We start from the raw sequence: 19120 nt of genomic DNA, 5'->3' as shown, positions 1-19120 counted from the left end.
GCAGGTTTCCGCCTTGTGCTCCGACCATCTAGCACTCCCTGGAGTTGTAATACAGCTACTGTTGAGAAAACCCCTGCCGTGTGCTGGCTGTGGGGCCGGACATTCTACGGGTCATCCCTAACCCTCTGGCCACCCCACCAAGCAGGCACAGATGGACGTTTCTGATGAAGACACGCAGGTTAGGGAGGGGAAGGGACTTGCTCAAGGTCACAGCGCAGCCTCAAGCCCTCTGAGCACCCCGGGGCTGGGGGTGTGGCCATTTCTCTGAGCTTCTGGGATGGAAACCACGGGGCCCAGTGTCCGCCTCAGGCTTCAGGGAGCTGGACGCAGGCAGGAGGCGTCTCAGGAAAGAGCCGGCACTGTGCCGGAGGTCTGCTGTCATGGAAATTCTCGGACACTCCCTTGTGTGTGAGACAGGTGACGGAAGCGAAGGCAGGCTAACGGTTAGAGAAAATGCAGCCCCTGGTCCCGTCTGTCTTCCAAGGATGGCATCTGTGCCTCTCATGGGCGCGGAGCAGAAGGTCAGCTGTGCCGCTGACCTGTAGGCACGCAAATCCCAACTTCATCCGCCCTTTGTACGCAGAGTAACCTGGGTTCCTGTGGAGTTCTCTGGGTGTCAAAGCAAAGGTAAAATAAACCACCCACGGCAGTGTTGATGGGAGGGGGTGCTCCCTACCTCGCCCCACTTAATGGGGGTTGGTGACGGGACGCACAGAGACAGTCAGGATCAGTGGACAGATTCCCGAAAGTGGCTCAGCCCCCCAGCGTGGGAGAGCGTGGGCACACGGAGCACTGGTTACGTACTGATGTGAAGGTCACAGAGCATGATGAAAACGATAACCGGATCGCTGGAATACGAGCAGTCATACCTGTTTGTACCAATGCTTCACCAGACGAATTAAATCCTTCAGCTTGATGGGTCGGAAGGCCACGAAGTTGCACTGCAGCTCCGTGAAACAGGTGGAAAATTCTCCCCCCTCGGCGTCTGAGGATTTATACAGGTCAATGAGCTCTGCGTAGACCTTGGGGCTGGGTGTAGAGCCGGAGTTCAGCTGACCTATAACGGGGGAGATATTTAGATTGTGCCTTCCCATGTGGATGCACAACATCACTCATCATCAGGGAAACACAAATCAAAACCACAATGAGATACCACCTCACACCTGTGCGATGGCTAAAATTAACTCAGGAAACGACAGATGTTGGCGAGGATGCGGAGAAAGGGGGAACGCTTATGCACTGCGGGTGGGAGTGTAAACGGGTACAGCCGCTCTGGAAAACAGTGGGGAGGTTCCTCAAAAAGTTAAAAATAGAACTCCCCTACGACCCAGCAATTGCACGAGTAGGAATTTATCCAAGGGATACAGGTGTGCTGTTTCGAAGGGACGCGTGCACCCCCATGTTTATCGAAGTCCTATCGACAATAGCCAAAGGATGGAAAGACCCCAAATACCCATCGACTGATGAATGGATAAAGAAGATAGGATATATATGTTCTACTCGGCCATGAACAAGAATGAAATCTTGCCATTTGCCACAACACGGATGGAACTGGAGGGTATTATGCTGAGTGAAATAAGTCAAAGAAAGACAGATATCCTATGATTTCACTCCTATGTGGAATGTGAGAAACTTAACAGAAGAACATAGGGGAAGGGAAGGAAAAATAAGATAAAGACAGAGAGGGAGGCAAACCATAAGAGACTCTTAAATACAGAGAACAAACTGAGGGTTGCTGGAGGGGGGTAGAGTGGGGGAGTGGGTTAAATGGGTGACGGGCATTAAGGAGGACACTTTTTGGGATGAGCACCGGGTGTCCTTTGTAAGAGATGAATCAGTGGGTTCTATTCCTGAAGCCAAGACTATACTGTATGTTAACTAACTTGAATTTAAATTTTAAAAAGTAACCATTTTCAAACATTTTTCACAAATACAATGAATCCTGGGAAATGACTTGGAACTCTATTAGTATATTTGAATGACTGATGTCGAAGATACTGGGAGCATCTCCAGAGTAATGAGATATTTTTTAAAATTATACAGTCTATATGAATGCAGGTGCTATTACTAAAGTATTATCTAGAATTGCACTGTCCATTGTGGTTATATGCATCCAAATTAATTAAGGGGAAACAAAACTAAAAATTTAGTTCCTCAGTCCTACTGGCCACATTTCAAGCTCTCAGTAGGTATATAACATTCTTATCACCCAGAAGGATCTTCTAGACTGAGCCGATGGGCAGTTTGCTAACTATGGCCTGTAGGCCAAATCTGGCCCACTTCTTGTTTTTGCAAATAAAGTTTTATTGGAACGCTGCCATGCACTGCCCATGGCTGACAATACTGCCATGTATTGTCCCTGGCTGCTCTCAGGGTACAGTGGCAGAGTTGAGTAATTGTGACAGATACTGTATGGTCCTCAAAGCTGAAAATACTTGCCACCTTGCTTTTACTAAAAAAAAAAAAAAAAATTAGCCAAACCCTAATCTATATTGTTCTTTCCTCTCTAGAGACACTAAGAACCATTCGGAGGGAAGGTACCAGAGTCTTCTTGATTCTGATTTGAAGAATGTCTGAAATAGCCTGCTTTCTTTTTTTTCTTAAAACATTTTTTTTGAGATTTATTTATTTTTGAGAGAGAGAGCATACGCAAGCTGGAGAGGGGCAGAGAGAGGGGGACAGAGGATCCAAAGTAGGCTCTATGCTGACAACAGCGAGCCCGATGTGGAGCTCAAACTCGCGAACTGTGAGATCGTGACCTGAGCCGAAGTTGGACGTTCAACTGACTGAGCCACCCAGGCGCCCCACCTTGGTTTCTGTTAATACAAAATGATGTATCTGTCATTCATGAATTGAATTTCCAAAGTAGATTTTTTCCCTAAGATTGACGGCACTCAGATTTCTTGCCTTTGCTTCAGAATTCTTCCCACAGTCTGTTAATTTCCTTCACTAATACCTGAAGCGTTTTATCTATAAATGTGTACAGAACTCCTGTGCACCCCATTCTTTGATAGGTATTATGAGTCATACCGCAGGACCCATATAAGATGTGGGTGCTGGACATCCTCGGGATACTTAAGTGACCAAGGAGAATTAAAATGTCCATGGTGGGGAGGAGGGTGCTTGAGTGGCTCAGTCAGTTAAGCGTCCAACTTTGGCTCAGGTCACAATCTCACAGTTTGTGGGTTCGGGCCCCGCGTCGGGCTCTGTGCTGACAGCTCAGAGCCTGGAGCCTGCGCTCTCTCTCTTCCTCTCTCAAAATAAACATTAAAAAATTTTTTTAAGAAAGAAAAGAAAAAAAAAAAAAAGATGTCCACAGGGGTAAGGTGTTGTTGCTATGACTCCTGCTGCCTGCTGGGGGCACTAGACCCGTGAGTCATCATCACTAAGTCACCTGGCTTTCCCTCCACCCGCCTGGCCCCATCACCCCACACCCCATCTTTCCAACTCCAGAAGCTGAGGTCTGGGTGGTCTCACCTAGCGCATTAAATGCAGGCAGCACATCAAAGTCAACCCTTTCGTTGAGCACTCTGGATTTTAGAGAGAAGCTCAGCACCCTGGGAGCCTTCCATTTTGAAATCTCAAACTTCACTTGGAGCTTTTTCTCCTGCCGACAGGCTTCTAGCTGTTTACGGATTTCCTTGATGATACTGCACCTCTCACTTTTTTGGGAGGTGTAGCTCTTAAGCGAGTCTGGGAACACCACGAGGTCGGCATCGGAGCCCGTCTTCAGAGCCGTGCCTTTGCCGGTCGACCCTCCCTAGCGAAGAAAGGCAAGCTGAGTTAGAGCATTTTCTAGACCCTGAGCCCCTTGCCCCCGTGGGCCGGTGCCAGTGAGGTTGCCGAGGGGGTAGTTCCAGGTTAGGGTCCAGTCAAGTCAGGGCTGAGTTCAAAGCACGATGTTCACCTTTTCCTGGGATAGTTTGGCTCCAAAGGTTTTCTCATGCCCTTCGATATACTTATTTGCACACAAACAACGGATGGGCTAGTTGCAAATTACCTGCTGCTCAAGTCAACTTTCTAGAGATGCCTCCTAAAGGGCACTTAGCTTTGTCTGGATTCCTGTGACCTGAGAGAAATCAAACTGGATGCAATCAGTACGCTAAAAGTTCTCGTTTGTTCTCTCATTCGTGTTTCCTCTGGGGATCTGGGGATCCCGGGATGAATATTCATGATTTAGGTACAAGGGTCTGCAAACTTTCTGTACGGGGTCAGATAGTTAAGTGTGGGGTATGTATGTCCCTGCCACACAGGCTTCTCCACTTCCTCCTCCCTCCTCTCCCTCCCTCCTCCTCCCTCCTCCTCCCTCTCCCTCCTCTTCCTCCTCCCTTCCTCCTCCTCCCTCTTCCTCCTCCCCTCCCTCCTCCTCTTCCTCCCTCCTTCCTCCTCCTCCTTCCTCCTCTTTTTCTTCCTCCTCCTTCCCCCTCCCTCCTCTCCCTTCCTCCTCCTCCCTCCTCCTCCTCTTCCTCCTCCTCCTTCCCCCCTCCCTCCTCTCCCTTCCTCCTCCTCCCTCCTTCCCTCCCCCTCCTCCTCTTCCTCCTTCCCTTTCTACTCTAACAACTCTGTAAAACTGTCAGTTCATTTTTTAGCTCCCTGGCCCTGGTTTGGCCACCCCTGTACGACGCAGCCTAGGCAGTATGCTGGCTCAGCCTATTTGGAGGGGCTTAGCCTGTAGGCACAGCTCTTTAGCTTATCGGCGTCTTTCAGGGCGAGTTGGAGAGAAGCCAGCTGCCTCACGGAGAACCATCCCAGTGCACGTGTGGTGGGGTCTGCTCAGGGCACCAACCTCCACACTTGCTGCCCTGGTTGCCCCCAGAAAGTTCACCCGACATTTGCAGGGAAAACATTTGTTTTACCCATGATTAGTAAATGCTCGGCAGCGGGTTAGGGGTGAGGGGAGGGTGTTTGGTTTCCTGTATCAGATGCTCGAGCCTGCTTCATTCACGCAACTGGTCTGCAGGTGTTGGCCTTGGCCGGTCTCTCCCAGGTCACAGCCCCCTCCTCACCTTCTCCAGGTGACACCTTCCTTCCCTGTCACCCAGCAGACAACACTTTCCAGCTCGCAACCAACTTCAGGAAGAAAGAAAGCACCTTCCTGTGTGCCCGTGGTTCTTTCTTCTTCTTTTTTAAAGTTTATTTTTGAGAGACAGGGAGACAGAGTGCATGCAGGGGAGGGGCAGAGAGAGGGGTAGACACAGAATCTGAAGCAGGCTGCAGGCTCCGAGCCGTCAGCCCAGAGCCCGACGCAGGGCTCGAACTCACAAACCACGAGATCATGACCTGAGCTGAAGTCAGACGCTTAACTGACCGAGCCACCCAGGAGCCCTCCTATTTTCTTCTCCTTCAATGTGCCATCGTACCTTTTCTTACTTTCTACCATTGTGTTAATGGGGATCTCGGGAAGGAAGGGAAGAACAGGCCTTGACAATTCTAACGTTGCCCATGAACTCGGCCTGTTTTCACCCCGATGAGCCTCTGTGAGACATCTGACTCCACATTTGGCTTATGGGATATTGGATCTGTCTCGGGGCAGCAAGCACCCAGGTCTGTCTGGCAGCATATGGGCACTTCCCCGCTCCCTGCGGGTGGGACGGAGGGGGCGCCTGGGTGGGTCGGTTGGTTCTCTGGTCGCTGACGCACAGACGGAGGGAAGCGTGTTGGCCCGTGGCCTTTGAGCCATGGACAAGAACGACCCAGTCTGCTGAATCTCTAGCTCAGTTGACAGGATGAATCAGACTCCGGTGGTCAAGGCAAGAAAGAGGTCACTCTTTGGTTCAGTGTACATGGAGCTTGGGACCTGCCGGGGTTTGAATTGTAGCCCCTGTGCTGGGAAGGTGAGAACGTGACAGAAGAGGAGACCCACGGAGAAGGTGATGGGGAGGCAGGGGCAGGAGAGGGGCAGGTACCCAAGAGCAGGGGCGGCCCAGGAAGCCAACGGCGTGTTGTTAATGACGTACGCAGCGCACGGGCGCCCCCTACTGACAGCCAGGGTCCTAGGTGCCCACCTCCCCGGCTCGCCTCCGGCGTCCCTTGCCCTCTAGCCACTGGCAGGGCGGGCCTGCCGGGCTCCGGGAACCGCTTCGCTCCCTGAGGGTCAGACCCCGTGGGAAAGAGGCCAGTACTCACCTTGACAGTTTTCTGAACTCTTGTAGCTGAATGTGGAAAGCAATTTTTTTGAAGGAATCTACAGATGATGTCAACAGCTGTCGCAATCTGGCACAGGAAATTTCTGTCGGGCTGGAGAAAGTCCTTGATGAACTTATCCAGAAGGTGGCCCGGTGTCGCATACAGTGGCGCTGGCTGGGAAGGGGGAAGAACGCTCAGCTCTTGCATCCACACACCCCAAGAACATTCTGGAGAGTTTGGGGTGGCAGCCAGCCCCCAGCCCCCGGGAGCTGCGTGCGGTGAGCTAAGAGCACGTCCTCTGGCAGCAAACTCAGAGGGCTCGGTGGAAACAACAAACACGACACCGATGATGGGGACCACTGGGACATAGCTAAAGGGGTAAAAAGTTAAATATTTGGGCGTCTACATAGACAGGGGTTCCCTGAACCATTTCTGCAACTTTCTATACGTTTGAAAGTTTTCAGAATAAAAGCCAGGAGAGGGGGATAGTTTTTTAAAAGCTGTTTTAAGAAGCCGGGAAAATCGAGGTCGGAGAGCAAAGACCAGAGTCCGGTGAACGTCGGGACAAGGAGTGGCCGTACGACATCCCTTCTGGATCCCCGCAGGGAGCTCCCCGTCCGCGGGGTCCTTCCTGTCCAGGGGCCCTGGAATTTGGGAATCTCACTTATATCCCACTTCCTTGCTCAGTTGGCTCTCAACTTCCTGTGCCAAACGGAGTGGTAGATTCACGGCCACCGGACTTTGGATGTCAATCAGTCCTGTGTCTGTGAAACGTGGAATTTGGTTGGCCTCATGGGCACCCCGTGACCCCCAGAAAACCGAGTGGATTCCGTGGCCTAGACTGACAACGTTCTCGTTGGACTGTCCTTCTCCGACGAGCTCTGAGAGCGCAGGGGCATCCCGTGTTGGTAGATGTGCTTCCCTTTGGGGGATGGGAGGGGAAGCCATTGTGTCTGCCCCACAGTCGGCTGCTTGACCAGCTCTCCAGTTTCTGCAGGGGCGGCTGCCGTATATCTGCCCAGGGCTCCGCTCCGTTACGTCCTAAACGACCTAACCACCTGCTCTCTCACCTGCAGCCATCGATTGAGATCTCTAACCTGCAGGGGGGCCCAGGGGGGCTCAGTTGGTTAAGCATCTGACTTCGGCTCGGGTTCGTGAGTTCGAGCCCCTCGTCGGGCTCTGTGCTGACCGCTCGGAGCCCGGAGCCTGCTTTGGATTCTGTGTCTCTGTCTCTCTCTGCCCCTCCCTGGCTTGCGCTCTGTCTCTCTCTCTCTCAAAAGTGAATAAGCATCAAAGAAAAAAGAAGAAGACAAGGAGGGAGACGCAGAGACAGGCTGTGAAGACACAGCAGAGGAGGCCGTGTGAAAATGAAGGCGGGGACGGGAGGCATAGGGCCACAGGCCCAGGAGCACCAGCAGCCACCAGGAGCTGGAAGAGGCAAGGAAGGACCCTCCTCTGGAGCCTTCGGAGGGAGCACAGCCCTGCCTCCACCTTGACCTTGGACTTCTAGCCTCCAGATCCGTGAGAGAATGAATTTCTGCCGCTGTAAGCCCCTTTGTCACAGCAGCACGAGGACATCCACATGTGGTGCTCTCGGGGTCCGACTCCAGTCTGGGTGTCGGGCCGCCCTCCCTGCAGCACGACGCGAGCTGCCTTTGCGAAGCCCCCTCACCAGAACATCCCACGACGGCCCAAGTGGCTCGTTCGGGCTGAGACATGACAACCAGATGTGAGCTTCCTGCTGCAGCATTTGCCAGCACGCCTTATCTTTGCCCACGTTGTTGGTCGGGTCGGCTGGGTCCAAGATGACCGGCCTAGGAATTTCATTAGATGAAAAAAAAAATCAGTTGGGCTGCACACGGAAGAAGAAACCCGTGTTGGGGAACGAGGCCTGGACGGGGCGTCCGGGAACCTGGACTCAAGTATTCAAGCTTCCTCTCATTTCCTGAGGTGCTTCGTCTGAGAGTTTCGACCCTCAGCTCCTGCCTTCTCTGCTTGGCAGAGATGTTCTACGAATAACATAGTAAAATGGGGGCGCCTGGGCGGCTCAGTCCGTTAAGCGTCCGACTCTCAACTTCAGCTCAGGTCACGATCGATCTCACGGTTCGTGAGATCGAGCCCCGTGTAGGGCTCTGTGCCGGCAGCGAGGGAGCCTGCTTGGGATTCTCTCTCTCCCTCTCTCTGCCCCTCCCCTGCTCATGCCCACACACACACCGTCTCTCAATAAATAAACTTTAAAAAATAACATAATAAAGTGGTTGGTCCCTTCTTTCTGTATGGGAACCCCCTCTTGAGTGTTTGTTTTGGGGACAAGACAAAATAGGACGATGGTTTGGAATGCGAAAAAACATTGGTCAGGCTCCCCCTTTCGGACAGACCCCGCTTTGCCTCCCTACCCACCGCTGCTGGCATTCTTCTGGTGCATCTTTGGCTGGGAAGAATGGGGCTGAGCCCTCACTCTAAAGGGCACAGCCTGACGTGCAGAGCAATGGGTGGAGAGAGAGGGGGTGGAGGCACGTTTGGTACCTTGATGACCGGAGCTGGCTCAGCAGAATGTTCCGGACCGTCTCATTCTCAAAGTTGTAGTTGACCATCCAGTAGACGCACAGCTGCTCCTGCTGTTTGATTAGCCCCAGGACAGTTCTGAGGCCTTCCACGATGTCAAAGTTTTCTGCTCCGCACCCCTGTTCCCAGGCGTAGACTGTCAGCAACTCCAGAGCATACATGGGCAGCGGGGGTGACTCTTTCAGCTTTGCCTGGCACTGTGGGAGAAGAGAGGGGGCAGTGGCTCATCTGGGGATCCAGGCCCCCCATGCTGGGGGCCTGAAATCAAGGAGTCGGACGTCTATGGGAAGTCGCCATCCCCCCCCCTCCCGGTGACGAACATGACACCATGCCTAAAATGTGGTGGAGTGACAGTGTCACATCCTGGCAAGGATAAGGGACACCTGAAGCTGTCATACGTTGCGGATGGGGGTATCATTAGGTACAGCCACTTGGGAAAACTCACGTTGGCCATACTTACTAAAGTGAAATGTACACATTATTACATATGTATTTAATATTATATAACGTTACGTATTGCATATGATATACTTATGTAGTGCTATGTGTTTTATATACTATGTAATAATATATAATATAGTCTACGTATGTGTTTATTATATACACACGTACATCTACAAATATGTCGTGTGTACGTGTATCTATCTACACATATGTATCCATATAGCTTATACCCTGTGTATTTATTCAACAGAAATGAGTGCTGAAACTCACAAAAAGATGTGCAAGGGACCATCCGTGGCAACCTGATTCGTAATAGCCCCGATGTGGACGCGGCCCAAACGCCCACTAGCAGGGCGGATACAAGCGCGGTGGGCCAAGAGAACAGAATCCCACGAGACAGCGAGCGAGCGCGAGTATAGGCAACAGCGGAGACGAACCTCTCGGGCATCACGTCGACCCCAAAGTGGCAGACACAGAGCGCCTGTGGTGCCATTCCATTGATATCAAGCTCAAAAAAGAGCCGGACTGATTTGTGGGGACGGACGTCAGGACAGTGGCCGTGGGGGGAGGGGGCATTCACCGGGAGAGGGCTTCAAGCGGTTGCTGGGATGCAGGGAACGCGTCCTATGTCGATCTGGATGCTGCTTACAGGGACATAAAGACGCAGTGGGCTGTATACCTGGGGGTCCTACTTCGCTGGACGTGAGTGCTCTCGCTTGAAAGGAAACAGATGCCGGCAGCAGATGACGTAATTGGAAAGTTACCTGTTGGTACCAGTACTTTACCAAGAGGATCAAATCTGTCAGTTTTCTGGGACGGTTGTGAAAAAACTTCTGCTGGAGTTCTGTGAAGCAGACGGAGAATTCGCCGGGGAGGGCTTTTGTCATATCCAGGGCTCTTTTGAGCTCTCGGTAGATCTGGGGGCTGGGCTTCTCACTTAAGCCTGGAGCGACAGAGAAGCATAGACCTTCCGGTGTTCGGGGAGCCAACAGCGGAGGTCTGTCGTGCCTCGACAGAACATGTCTGTCGCCTCATCTGTAAGGGAACTGGTGTATTCCCCCCAAAAGGTGAGGGGCGGCTTGCCTCGCTAGGTAACAAAACGTGGTCTAGCATTCACGGTCGTGAAAACCGCTGGCCCAAGACAAGGTCAGCAGAAACAGAGGGATCGAAAGCACGGTTATAAGTGAGGAAGGGAGAATTCCAAACTAGTGGGGAACGACGGCTTCCTTAACAAATGCTCTTGGAGCGGCTGGCATTCACCTGGAAGAAAAGAGGGTTCCTGTATCGCAGACAATATATTCCGCTGTTGAGCCCAGCCAGGGAATGTTCTGTTTCAGAGAGTCAAGCATGCGGGGACTCTGAGGAGGCAGGCGAGGTGAAGGCAGGCTACTGGAGGCTGGGGTCAGAGGCCAACAGGCAGGCACACTCCCCTCAGAAGCAGATCCCATGATGCCAGAGAGTGGCTCTCAAACCAGCCGGAATTCTGCTGCACAGCTTCTCTGCAATAGGGCCCAGGAGCCTCCTGAGTCAATGAATACGGGTCTCTCGATCCCCAATTAGCTCTGCGGGAGGTCTGCAGTAGAGACAGCTGGGGACTCTGGTTTTTGTGTGTGTGTGTTTTTTGTTTTTAACGAAGTTTCAGGTGATTCTGACACCCGCTGAAGTTTGAGAACCACTGGTGTGGGGTGAGGAAGGAAATGCAGTGGGAGGGGAATGTCAGTAGGTCCCAGGATTTCCTCAGGGTCTCCACTCTTGCTACATCGAGCACTACTGTTTACAAGCACTTTTTACAAACACGTAAACAAGGGGAGCCAGTAGCCAGCTTGTTCCTTTCATTCGCTCTGACAGATAGTTACTGACTTCCTACTTTTAGCCACACATGGTTCGGGGCTCTTGGCACCTGAGGAGGTCAAGGGAGAGAGCATTCTACGCTCCTCGATGATGGCAATAATGTAGCTAACACTCGCTGAGCGCCTACTCTATGCCAGACACAGTTTAAGCCCTTTCAGGTAGCGGGAAATATGCCAGGGCCACAAAAGTCCATGTGGTTGGCGCGATTAACCACTAACTTAACAGGTGAGGAAACACAAACACTAGGAAGTCACATAAGAGGAAGAATTCGCCTTTGGGTTCGAAACCCTGGGGAGACAGCAATGGAGCCGGACAGCAGTGGAAGTTGGCCTGGAGCTGGTGTGGAGAACAGGCCACGTTAGTTGGGCAACTATTTAGCAAAGAAAGGAATTTAAGAATTCACCCCTAAGTTACTTTTCTCAGAAAGCAATCATGGTTTCCTTTCCCAAAAGGCTCGGTTTGCAAGATGTAAGTCTAGCGCCATCTGGTGGCAGTCTCTGGATACCACATACAAGGAAGAGCGTATTTCTCGTTTTCACACCATCCTTGCAGGTTGGGATGAACCCAGCAGAGGGCGCTCTGGCCCAGTCCCCAGCCACCATGCTCTGAACAACAGGAGAGCAGAGGATTTCCTAAGAATTCTGAGTTACACTGGGTCTCTTCACGACTGCAGCCCTTGTTTGAGGTAGGCACGTCCTCTCAACTCTTGCCATCCTATAAAGGCCCCGTAAACTAGCCATTTCTAGTCTGATCTTATAGTTGGCAAAAATGGGTAAGGGGTGGGACCTGGATAGGAACTGAGAGCTGCCTACCTAACAAATATTTTTCTCTAACTGGGTTGCCTTTCTGTGAATATGAGTCACCGAAGCGTGTGTGTGTGTGTGTGTGTGTGTCCATCCTAAAAGCATCCTGGCTTGGGGTTTAGAAGATCTGGGAGTTTATTCTAGTTCTGTCGGTAACTGGCTGTGTGTCCCTGGGACATTCCTTTCCTTCAGTTTTCCTATTTGCTTAAAGAGGGTTTAATTTCAGCTGTGGCATTTAAGTTTGTGATTATATGTACCTGTGCTTGAGACTAAGTGGAAACCATGCTGAGCTTTTTCTTTCCTTCCTTCTTTCCCGTCCTTCCTTCCATTCATCCATCCAATCTATCATCCATCCATTTGTCCATCTGTCCATTCATCCGTCCATCTGTCTGTACATCTATCCATCCATCCATCCATCCATCCATCCCATCTATCATCTATCCATCGGTCTGTCCATCTGTCCATATGCCTGTACATCTACTCACCCATTCATCCATCCATTCATCCATCCATCCATCCATCCATCCAATCTATCATCCATCCATCCGTCCGTCCATCTGTTCATCCATCCATCCATCCATATGCCTGTACCTCTATTCACCCATCCATCCATCCATCCAACCAACCAACCAACCATCCATCCAACCAACCAACCAACCAACCATCCATTCATCCAACCAGTTGCCTTTGCCTTGATGTTGACCTGGTCAGAAAGCAGACTCCAAATGCTGCCCCAGCTGAACTTTTCCCAGATGTTTGCCCCGTCCTCTCCTCTAACCAACATTTACTCCACCCAAATCCCCAAGCATGGTTGTGCAGACCAGCAGCATGGCCCTGGTTAGAAATACAGAATCCTGGGTCCTGCCCCAATCTCCTGAACCATTTTTCACAAGGTTCCCTGCTGATTTGTGTGCTTGTCACAGTTTGAGAAACTCTGCTCTAGATTCTAGAGTCTAGGACATTCTCTCCAAACTCAATTAGGAGATGGGGGCGGGGGAGACGTTCTAGAGAAGAGAGGAAGCCTAGGGCAGGAGGGACCTCCTCTCTTGAAGGTATGTGGTCCCCCACTTTGGAGCATACCAGTGGTATCTATCTCATCCCCAGCCTAGAGGACCCACATGGCTGTCTGCCACCCCTTTCTTTGGCTTTGCTTTCTCAACACACCCCTCCCGACCAGTGCCCTCCACACCCAGGAGCACTCACCCAGAGCGTTGTAAGCAGGGAGCACCTCAAAAGTGATGCTCTGCCATTTTGTGGACAGCTGGAAGATGAGTCTACCATGGAGCTTGTGGATCTCCATTCTGGCCTCCAGCTTCATTGTGAGCTGACAGGTTTTCAGCCCCTGCCAGATCTTGCTGAGGATTTCATCTTGGCTTTTTTTCTGATCCTGAAACCGCTCAAGGTCACTCACAAAGATGACAATCGTACCATCGGAGTTGCCCCTCAACACCGTTTTCCTGCCACAGGAGCCACCCTGTCAACGATGGAGAAGCAGACGTGAGAATCTGGACCCTTTGGTGTCACAGGGCGCCCCCATAGGTGATAACACTTCTCCAATCAAGCAAAAGCCACGAATGTCACCGTAGCCCTAAAATTGAGTGGCTGGCCACCATCTGACCAATAGGATGCTCACGGCAGCACTTTTCACACGAGCCTCTGCCTGGAGGCCATTCAAACGGCCATTGACGATAGAACGAACAAATGTGATGTATTCGCACCTTGGAACACTGTTCAGCAACGAAATGATAAACACATGCCTACATACAACATCAATTTTGTAAGCAGGATGGGTCAAAGAAGCGACACGCTAAAGCCCCACCATGCGTGATTTCATTTACATCAGGCAACCTGATACAGAGGAGGGTCGGCGGGTAGGTGTAGGTTACACAGGTTATGTTGTTTGTGGCAATCCACTGGACTGGGCACTCAGCTCTGTGCACTTTGGTTTTCTTACATTTTATGTTAATTAGGAAAAAAGTTAACGACACCGAGAGGCAAGACGGCATAGCGGTTCAGGGTGCATGCTCCTGGGGCACCTGGGTGGCTCCGTCGGTTAAGCGTCCGTCTTCGGCTCAGGTCGTGATCTCATGGCTTGTGGGTTTGAGCCCCGCGTCGGGCTCTGTGCTGACCGCTCAGAGCCTGGAGCCTGCTTCAAATTCTGTGTCTCCCTCTCTCTCTCTCTCTCTCTCTCTCTGCCCCTCCCCCTCTCATGCTCTGTCTCTGTCTCAGAGTCTCTCTCTCAAAACTAAACATTAAAAGAAAGTTGAAAAAAAGACTGAGATTTAAAAAAAAAAAGGTTCATGCTCCCAACACTATCTGGGTTGAAGTCCAGCTTTGCCTCCAGCTAGTAAATAACTTCCTCGTGCCTCAGTTTCCTCATCTGGGCCAGGGCAAAAGGACACCGAGTGTCCAGGTATCTTTCCTGCTGGGGCTGTTGGGCATGCATAAGGCAGAGGCCAGAAATCACTGTGACTGAAGAGAAGCGGGGCTCCAGGGCTAGTGAGCGTGAGGGGGTTGTTGGGGGAATCTCTAACTCCCTCCCACCCTAGGGTCCCAGCACCTTCCCAGCACCTTTTCCTCCCCAGAGGCCCGGAATCTCCAGCCTCAGCCCTGGGATTTACACCCACAGCACCAAACATTTCTACCCGCTGAGAGACGCCCCCTGTTGCCCTTGAGAAACCACAGAGCCACCTTCGGGTAGTTTTACCGAACTCAACCGGCCTCAGTTTACTCCTCTGTAACATGGGGAGGATAGAAACGATAACAGTGGGTAATCACAGCTCATTTATTGGCCACCAACTATGTACCAGACCCTGTACTAAGAACATTATATACTTAAGCCTCATTACAGTTTGAGGTGCGTATTATTCCTCTCCCATTTTACAGATTCAGAGACTGAAACAGAGAGGTTAAGCACCCTGCTGCGGGGCGCGCAGGAGTAAAGGCAGAGCTGGACCGTAAAGCTGTGCCCCTAGGCTCCACACCATATCCATCATCCCACTCGAGGGCGCAGAGGACAAGGCGAAGCCTGCCTCACCCACGGCCTGTCACCCAGAAGGTGCTCAGCCCCATGTCTCTCTTCCTTCCGGTGGCCACGGCACCTCCTGGCTCCCAGAAGCCCTGACCCCAGCCTTCCACTCACTTTAGCCACACATATCACTTGGGGGAGCTGCCTGGTTTCCTCCAGGAAGGCACAGATGGCGTTCACCGTGTCATCGATCTGTTTCTGACATTCTCCATAGGGCCTCAGGGAGTTCTGAATCAACTCCTCCAGCTTCTCCGGCTGCACGGAGTACAGATGCGACCCCCAGATGCCCATCGCTCCTGCTGCTCCTGCCGGCTGCTAACCGTAGATCTCAGATCAGCAGAGAGGAGAATGCGCCACTCCCTTGCCCAGAACCAGGAAACGGCAAATCACAGGAAGAGAGTCTAGAAACCGAAACTCACAGGGTGAGTTTCCAGCTGACTTCCTCGATCCAGATTTCTGCCCACCCCCACAGGGTGGACGTCGGCCGGTCGGCTCCTCGGGAGGCAACCCTGTGGTCAAACAGGCAGACTGATACGTGCTACGTCGTCTGCCCTATTTGTGCCTCAGTTTCCCCAGCTGTGAAATGGCGATGACAACGGTACCTCTCCGGTAGGGTTCGTGTTAGAATGGGCAGACACTTGGCAAATGCTGTTTGAGAAGCTGTTAAGGAAATAATACTACTTTACAGGCGATAGAGGTCATCCTTGGAGGCTCTTTTCCTTTTCGCCTTGTTAAAAAACAAAATTCAATGCTTGTAAATTTGAAGATCGAATTGGCTTTATGAAGTGATTCACACATTGGGCAGTATCCCACCTAGCAAGTAGAAAGAGCTCCCAGGGTTGTGCACAATGGAAGGTTTTTCTAGGAAGGAGGGCAGGGCAAGAAGCTTGAGCAGGAAAAGAAAGGACTGTCTCAGGCCAGGACATCTGCTTCGGGCAAAGAGACCGGGCTGGCAGGGTGTTTATCCTGCAGATGATGTCACTAGTGCTGATCGGGAAATTTCAGAGGGATTTTTCAAAGGTCACATTCCTGGCATAGGTTAAAAGTTTAATTCAGTCTTGGTTTGCTGTCACGGGGGGGCAAGTGACTCCATCTGGGGCTTGGGTTTTCCTTTTTAACACCTTTGTCTCCATGGCCTGGGAAGTCAGAGTCAACGAGGGCAGCAAGGAGAAAGAGACCCAGAGAGGGGATTTATTTGCTCAGGGACACACAGCATGGCAAGGGCTGAGCCAGAGTCAGGTTTTAGTTCTACCACTGGGCACATACACGTGCCAGAGTGTTCAGCAGGCATATGCATGTGGATACCTGTAGGTCCTCAGCAGGTACCTCCCTGGCCGAACAAGAATGGGACACCGGCCCAGGAGTGCACAGGCCAGGGGGAAGACAGACGCACAACTCCATCCAGAGCTGTGCAAAATGAAAACCCCAGAGGGCTCCCACTGGCTGCCTCTGTCTAGCAATAATAAATAATACAGAAGGCAAAAAAAAAAAAAAAAAAAAAGTCCCTGAGATGGGGAAAGAACGGGGCCCTTCTCTGCTGTGATGATTAGCTTCGTAGGTCAACCTGGCTGGGCCATGGTACACAGATATTCGGTCAAATGTTATTCTAGATCTTTCTGTGAAGGCTTTTTTTTTTTTTTTTAAGATGAGATTAACATTTCAATTAGTAGACTTTCAATAAAGCAGAATACTTTTCCTAGCACGGGTGGGCCTCATCCAATCAGTTGAAGGTCTTAATAGGAAAAAAGGCCGACCTTTCCTTAGGAAGAAAGAATACCACCAGCAGATGGCCTTCAGACTCAAGCTCCAGTCTCAGCTTTTTTTTCTGGGTCTCCAGCCTCTCAGCTTACCCTACAGACTTTGGACCTGCTAGCCTCCACAAATAGCATGAGCCAATTCCCTACTTCGATCTATCTATCCTATGGGTTCTGTTTCTCTGGAGAATCTTAACTACTACACCTGCCCAATAAGGGTCTTTCCTCGTCCTTATGACTGTTCCTACCACATTTAGAGGTAGGCTGCCCAGGGGTCAGAAGGCTCCTTCTCTAGATGAGAACACGAAGGCTCAGTGGGAAGGTTCACACAGCTGGTAGTTTGTCTGGATAGGTTCTACCTCCGAATGACCTGATTCCAAAGTCCCTGCTTTATGATTGTTTTTAAAACATTGCATTTTGCAATAACTTGGAACACTTTGCATTTGCAATAACTCGGAGAAAATGTGCGAGACGAGTACAAAGGAACTCATTGCATTTGCAATAACTTGGAGAAAATGTGCAAGATGAGTACAAAGGAATCCCCATACCCTTCCCCCGGAGTATTTCACCACATTGGTTCTTTATTCTCTGCATGGGCATCCCATCGTATAATTAGTACGGTATTGCCATTTGAGGTCATATTGAAGACGTTAGTCCCCTTTACTCCTTTTTTTTTTTAAATAGACTTTATATTTTAAAGCAGAATTAAGCAGAAAGCCCAGAGATTTCCCAGATACCCCCTGCCCTCCCATGCACAGCCTCCCCCACTAGCAACATTCCCCTCCCCCACCCCTGCCTCCAAGACTGGAGCATTTGTTAGAACTGATGATCCTACGTTGACATGACCTAATCACCCAGACCCCTTTCCTCTTAAGTACTCCAATATGTATCCTCTAAGAACACGGATGTCTTGTTACATAAACACAGAGCAATAACGTGATTTAGAATTTTCACATTGATACAAGGCTATCATGTCTTATAGCACATATAATGAATAGATTCTTATATTCAGATTTTTAAATTTTTTTTTAACGTTTATTTATTTTGAAAGACAGAGCATGAGCGGGGGAGGGGCAGAGAGAGAGGGGGACAGAGGTTCAGAAGCGGGCTCATTGCGACAGACAGCCGAGTGCCCCATGCAGGGCTGGAACTCAGGAACCTGTGAGGTCATGACCTGAGCTGAAGTCAGATGCTTAACTGACTGAGCCAGCCAGGCGTCCCATGCTAGTAAGTTCTAATGTTGGTTGGGGCTCATCCCTCCTCTGAGCTCTTTTTTTCTGCATTTTCCAAGCTTTTCTTGCACACATGTGTGTCCATAGAACTTTAGTATCAATTTGTCTCTTCCAGAGAAAAGTGCATGTGGACATTTTTGTGGTTATACTTGTTGCATCCACACGACTCCTGAAACAGAATGCGACGGGCACCAGTGACAGTCCCCACAAGGTTTATTGCAACGAGAGGCAAGGCCGACCGATCGGGACCAACACTTTTGACCAGAGTGCGGCCTCGAACAGCCGGGGTACAGAGTTTTTATAGCTGACCACATCGTTTTATCATCACCTGGAAACAGAACAAAGAAATAGTTCCCAGATGAGGTGGAAACAGTTCCCGGATGGGGTGATTATTCTAGACTTTCTGCCATTAAGTCCAGTTGATCTCCTTGACCCTGCCTCTGATGCTCTTTTCTTTGAACTTTTGTTTTCTTAATTGGTGAGGCCTAATTTACAACAGTAAAGCAAGGCTGCTGTCTCTTAACCTTCAGGTCAAAACAAACCTGTTATTTCTCGAGCTACAGGTTAGCCCTACACCACAATTTAACCCTTACATCTTTAGGGTCATTACATGTAAGAAATCAACTTAAAATCGCCACCTATTAAGGGTGTGGCTAGATCAGGAAGCCCTCAAACGGGACAGCGGGGCTATGAGGCCAATACCAGAGTGGCCGTTGTCAAGGACGCAGGAACCAGAATAGAATAAATCTGCGCCACCCCTTCCCCACCCCCCACCCCCGCCCCTCAGGTCAGCCTGGACCAGGTGACAGGTCCTTCTCACCTCCAACCTACTGGAGCTACCCCATTTCTCACCATCTCACAATTATCCTAATTCAAGAGCCATTTCGGGGGGTGTGGGGTGCATAGAGTCCGCGTCATGACGATGGGAGTTATCGAATTGAGACCCTGCTGCTGGCCCCACCTGGGCCAAGAACCACCAGCTTGCAACGCCCAGGCCAGGTCCCCACCTGCTGCTGGACATGTGGTGGGACGGGTCCCTGTGCCCACTGGTGTCAGCTCTGAGCCCCTGGAACCACACCAACGCAAAAGGTGTACCTTGGGGTCCTGCGAACCCCAGCCCCGGCTTCACAGTCAGTGAAGTGAGTTTAAGAAGGCTTTTTCAACACCACGTGCCCTCAGTAGCAGTCCAGCTGCCAGAGCGAGTGGCACAGGGATGGGAGGCACCCACGTGGCCCCGGAATCCGGGGGCTCTGCCCCCGAGCCTCGGCCGCTGTGGCCCCAGGCGGAGCAGAGGGCCTGCTCTCTGGCACTTTCTAA

General features: G+C 51.0%; 1 protein-coding gene across 1 annotated transcript in view; it reads right to left on the bottom strand.

Annotated features, from left to right (window-relative positions):
- The window catches only part of LOC106982083 (2'-5'-oligoadenylate synthase 3-like), a 44113-nt gene that overhangs the window by 4860 nt on the left and 20133 nt on the right, over positions 1-19120 (bottom strand). The window contains exons 18-25 of the mRNA XM_053206473.1: positions 14932-15129; positions 12993-13263; positions 9900-10078; positions 8653-8888; positions 7799-7940; positions 6127-6300; positions 3478-3760; positions 870-1057 (exon numbers count right to left, since the gene is read on the bottom strand). Of these exons, the coding sequence (XP_053062448.1) occupies positions 870-1057; positions 3478-3760; positions 6127-6300; positions 7799-7940; positions 8653-8888; positions 9900-10078; positions 12993-13263; positions 14932-15129 (1671 nt within the window). The remainder of the gene's footprint in view (positions 1-869; positions 1058-3477; positions 3761-6126; positions 6301-7798; positions 7941-8652; positions 8889-9899; positions 10079-12992; positions 13264-14931; positions 15130-19120) is intronic.

This window comes from Acinonyx jubatus, chromosome D3 (assembly GCF_027475565.1).
Source record: "Acinonyx jubatus isolate Ajub_Pintada_27869175 chromosome D3, VMU_Ajub_asm_v1.0, whole genome shotgun sequence".
Classification (NCBI taxonomy): domain Eukaryota; kingdom Metazoa; phylum Chordata; class Mammalia; order Carnivora; family Felidae; genus Acinonyx; species Acinonyx jubatus.
This window is presented reverse-complemented; position numbering and strand designations above follow the sequence as displayed.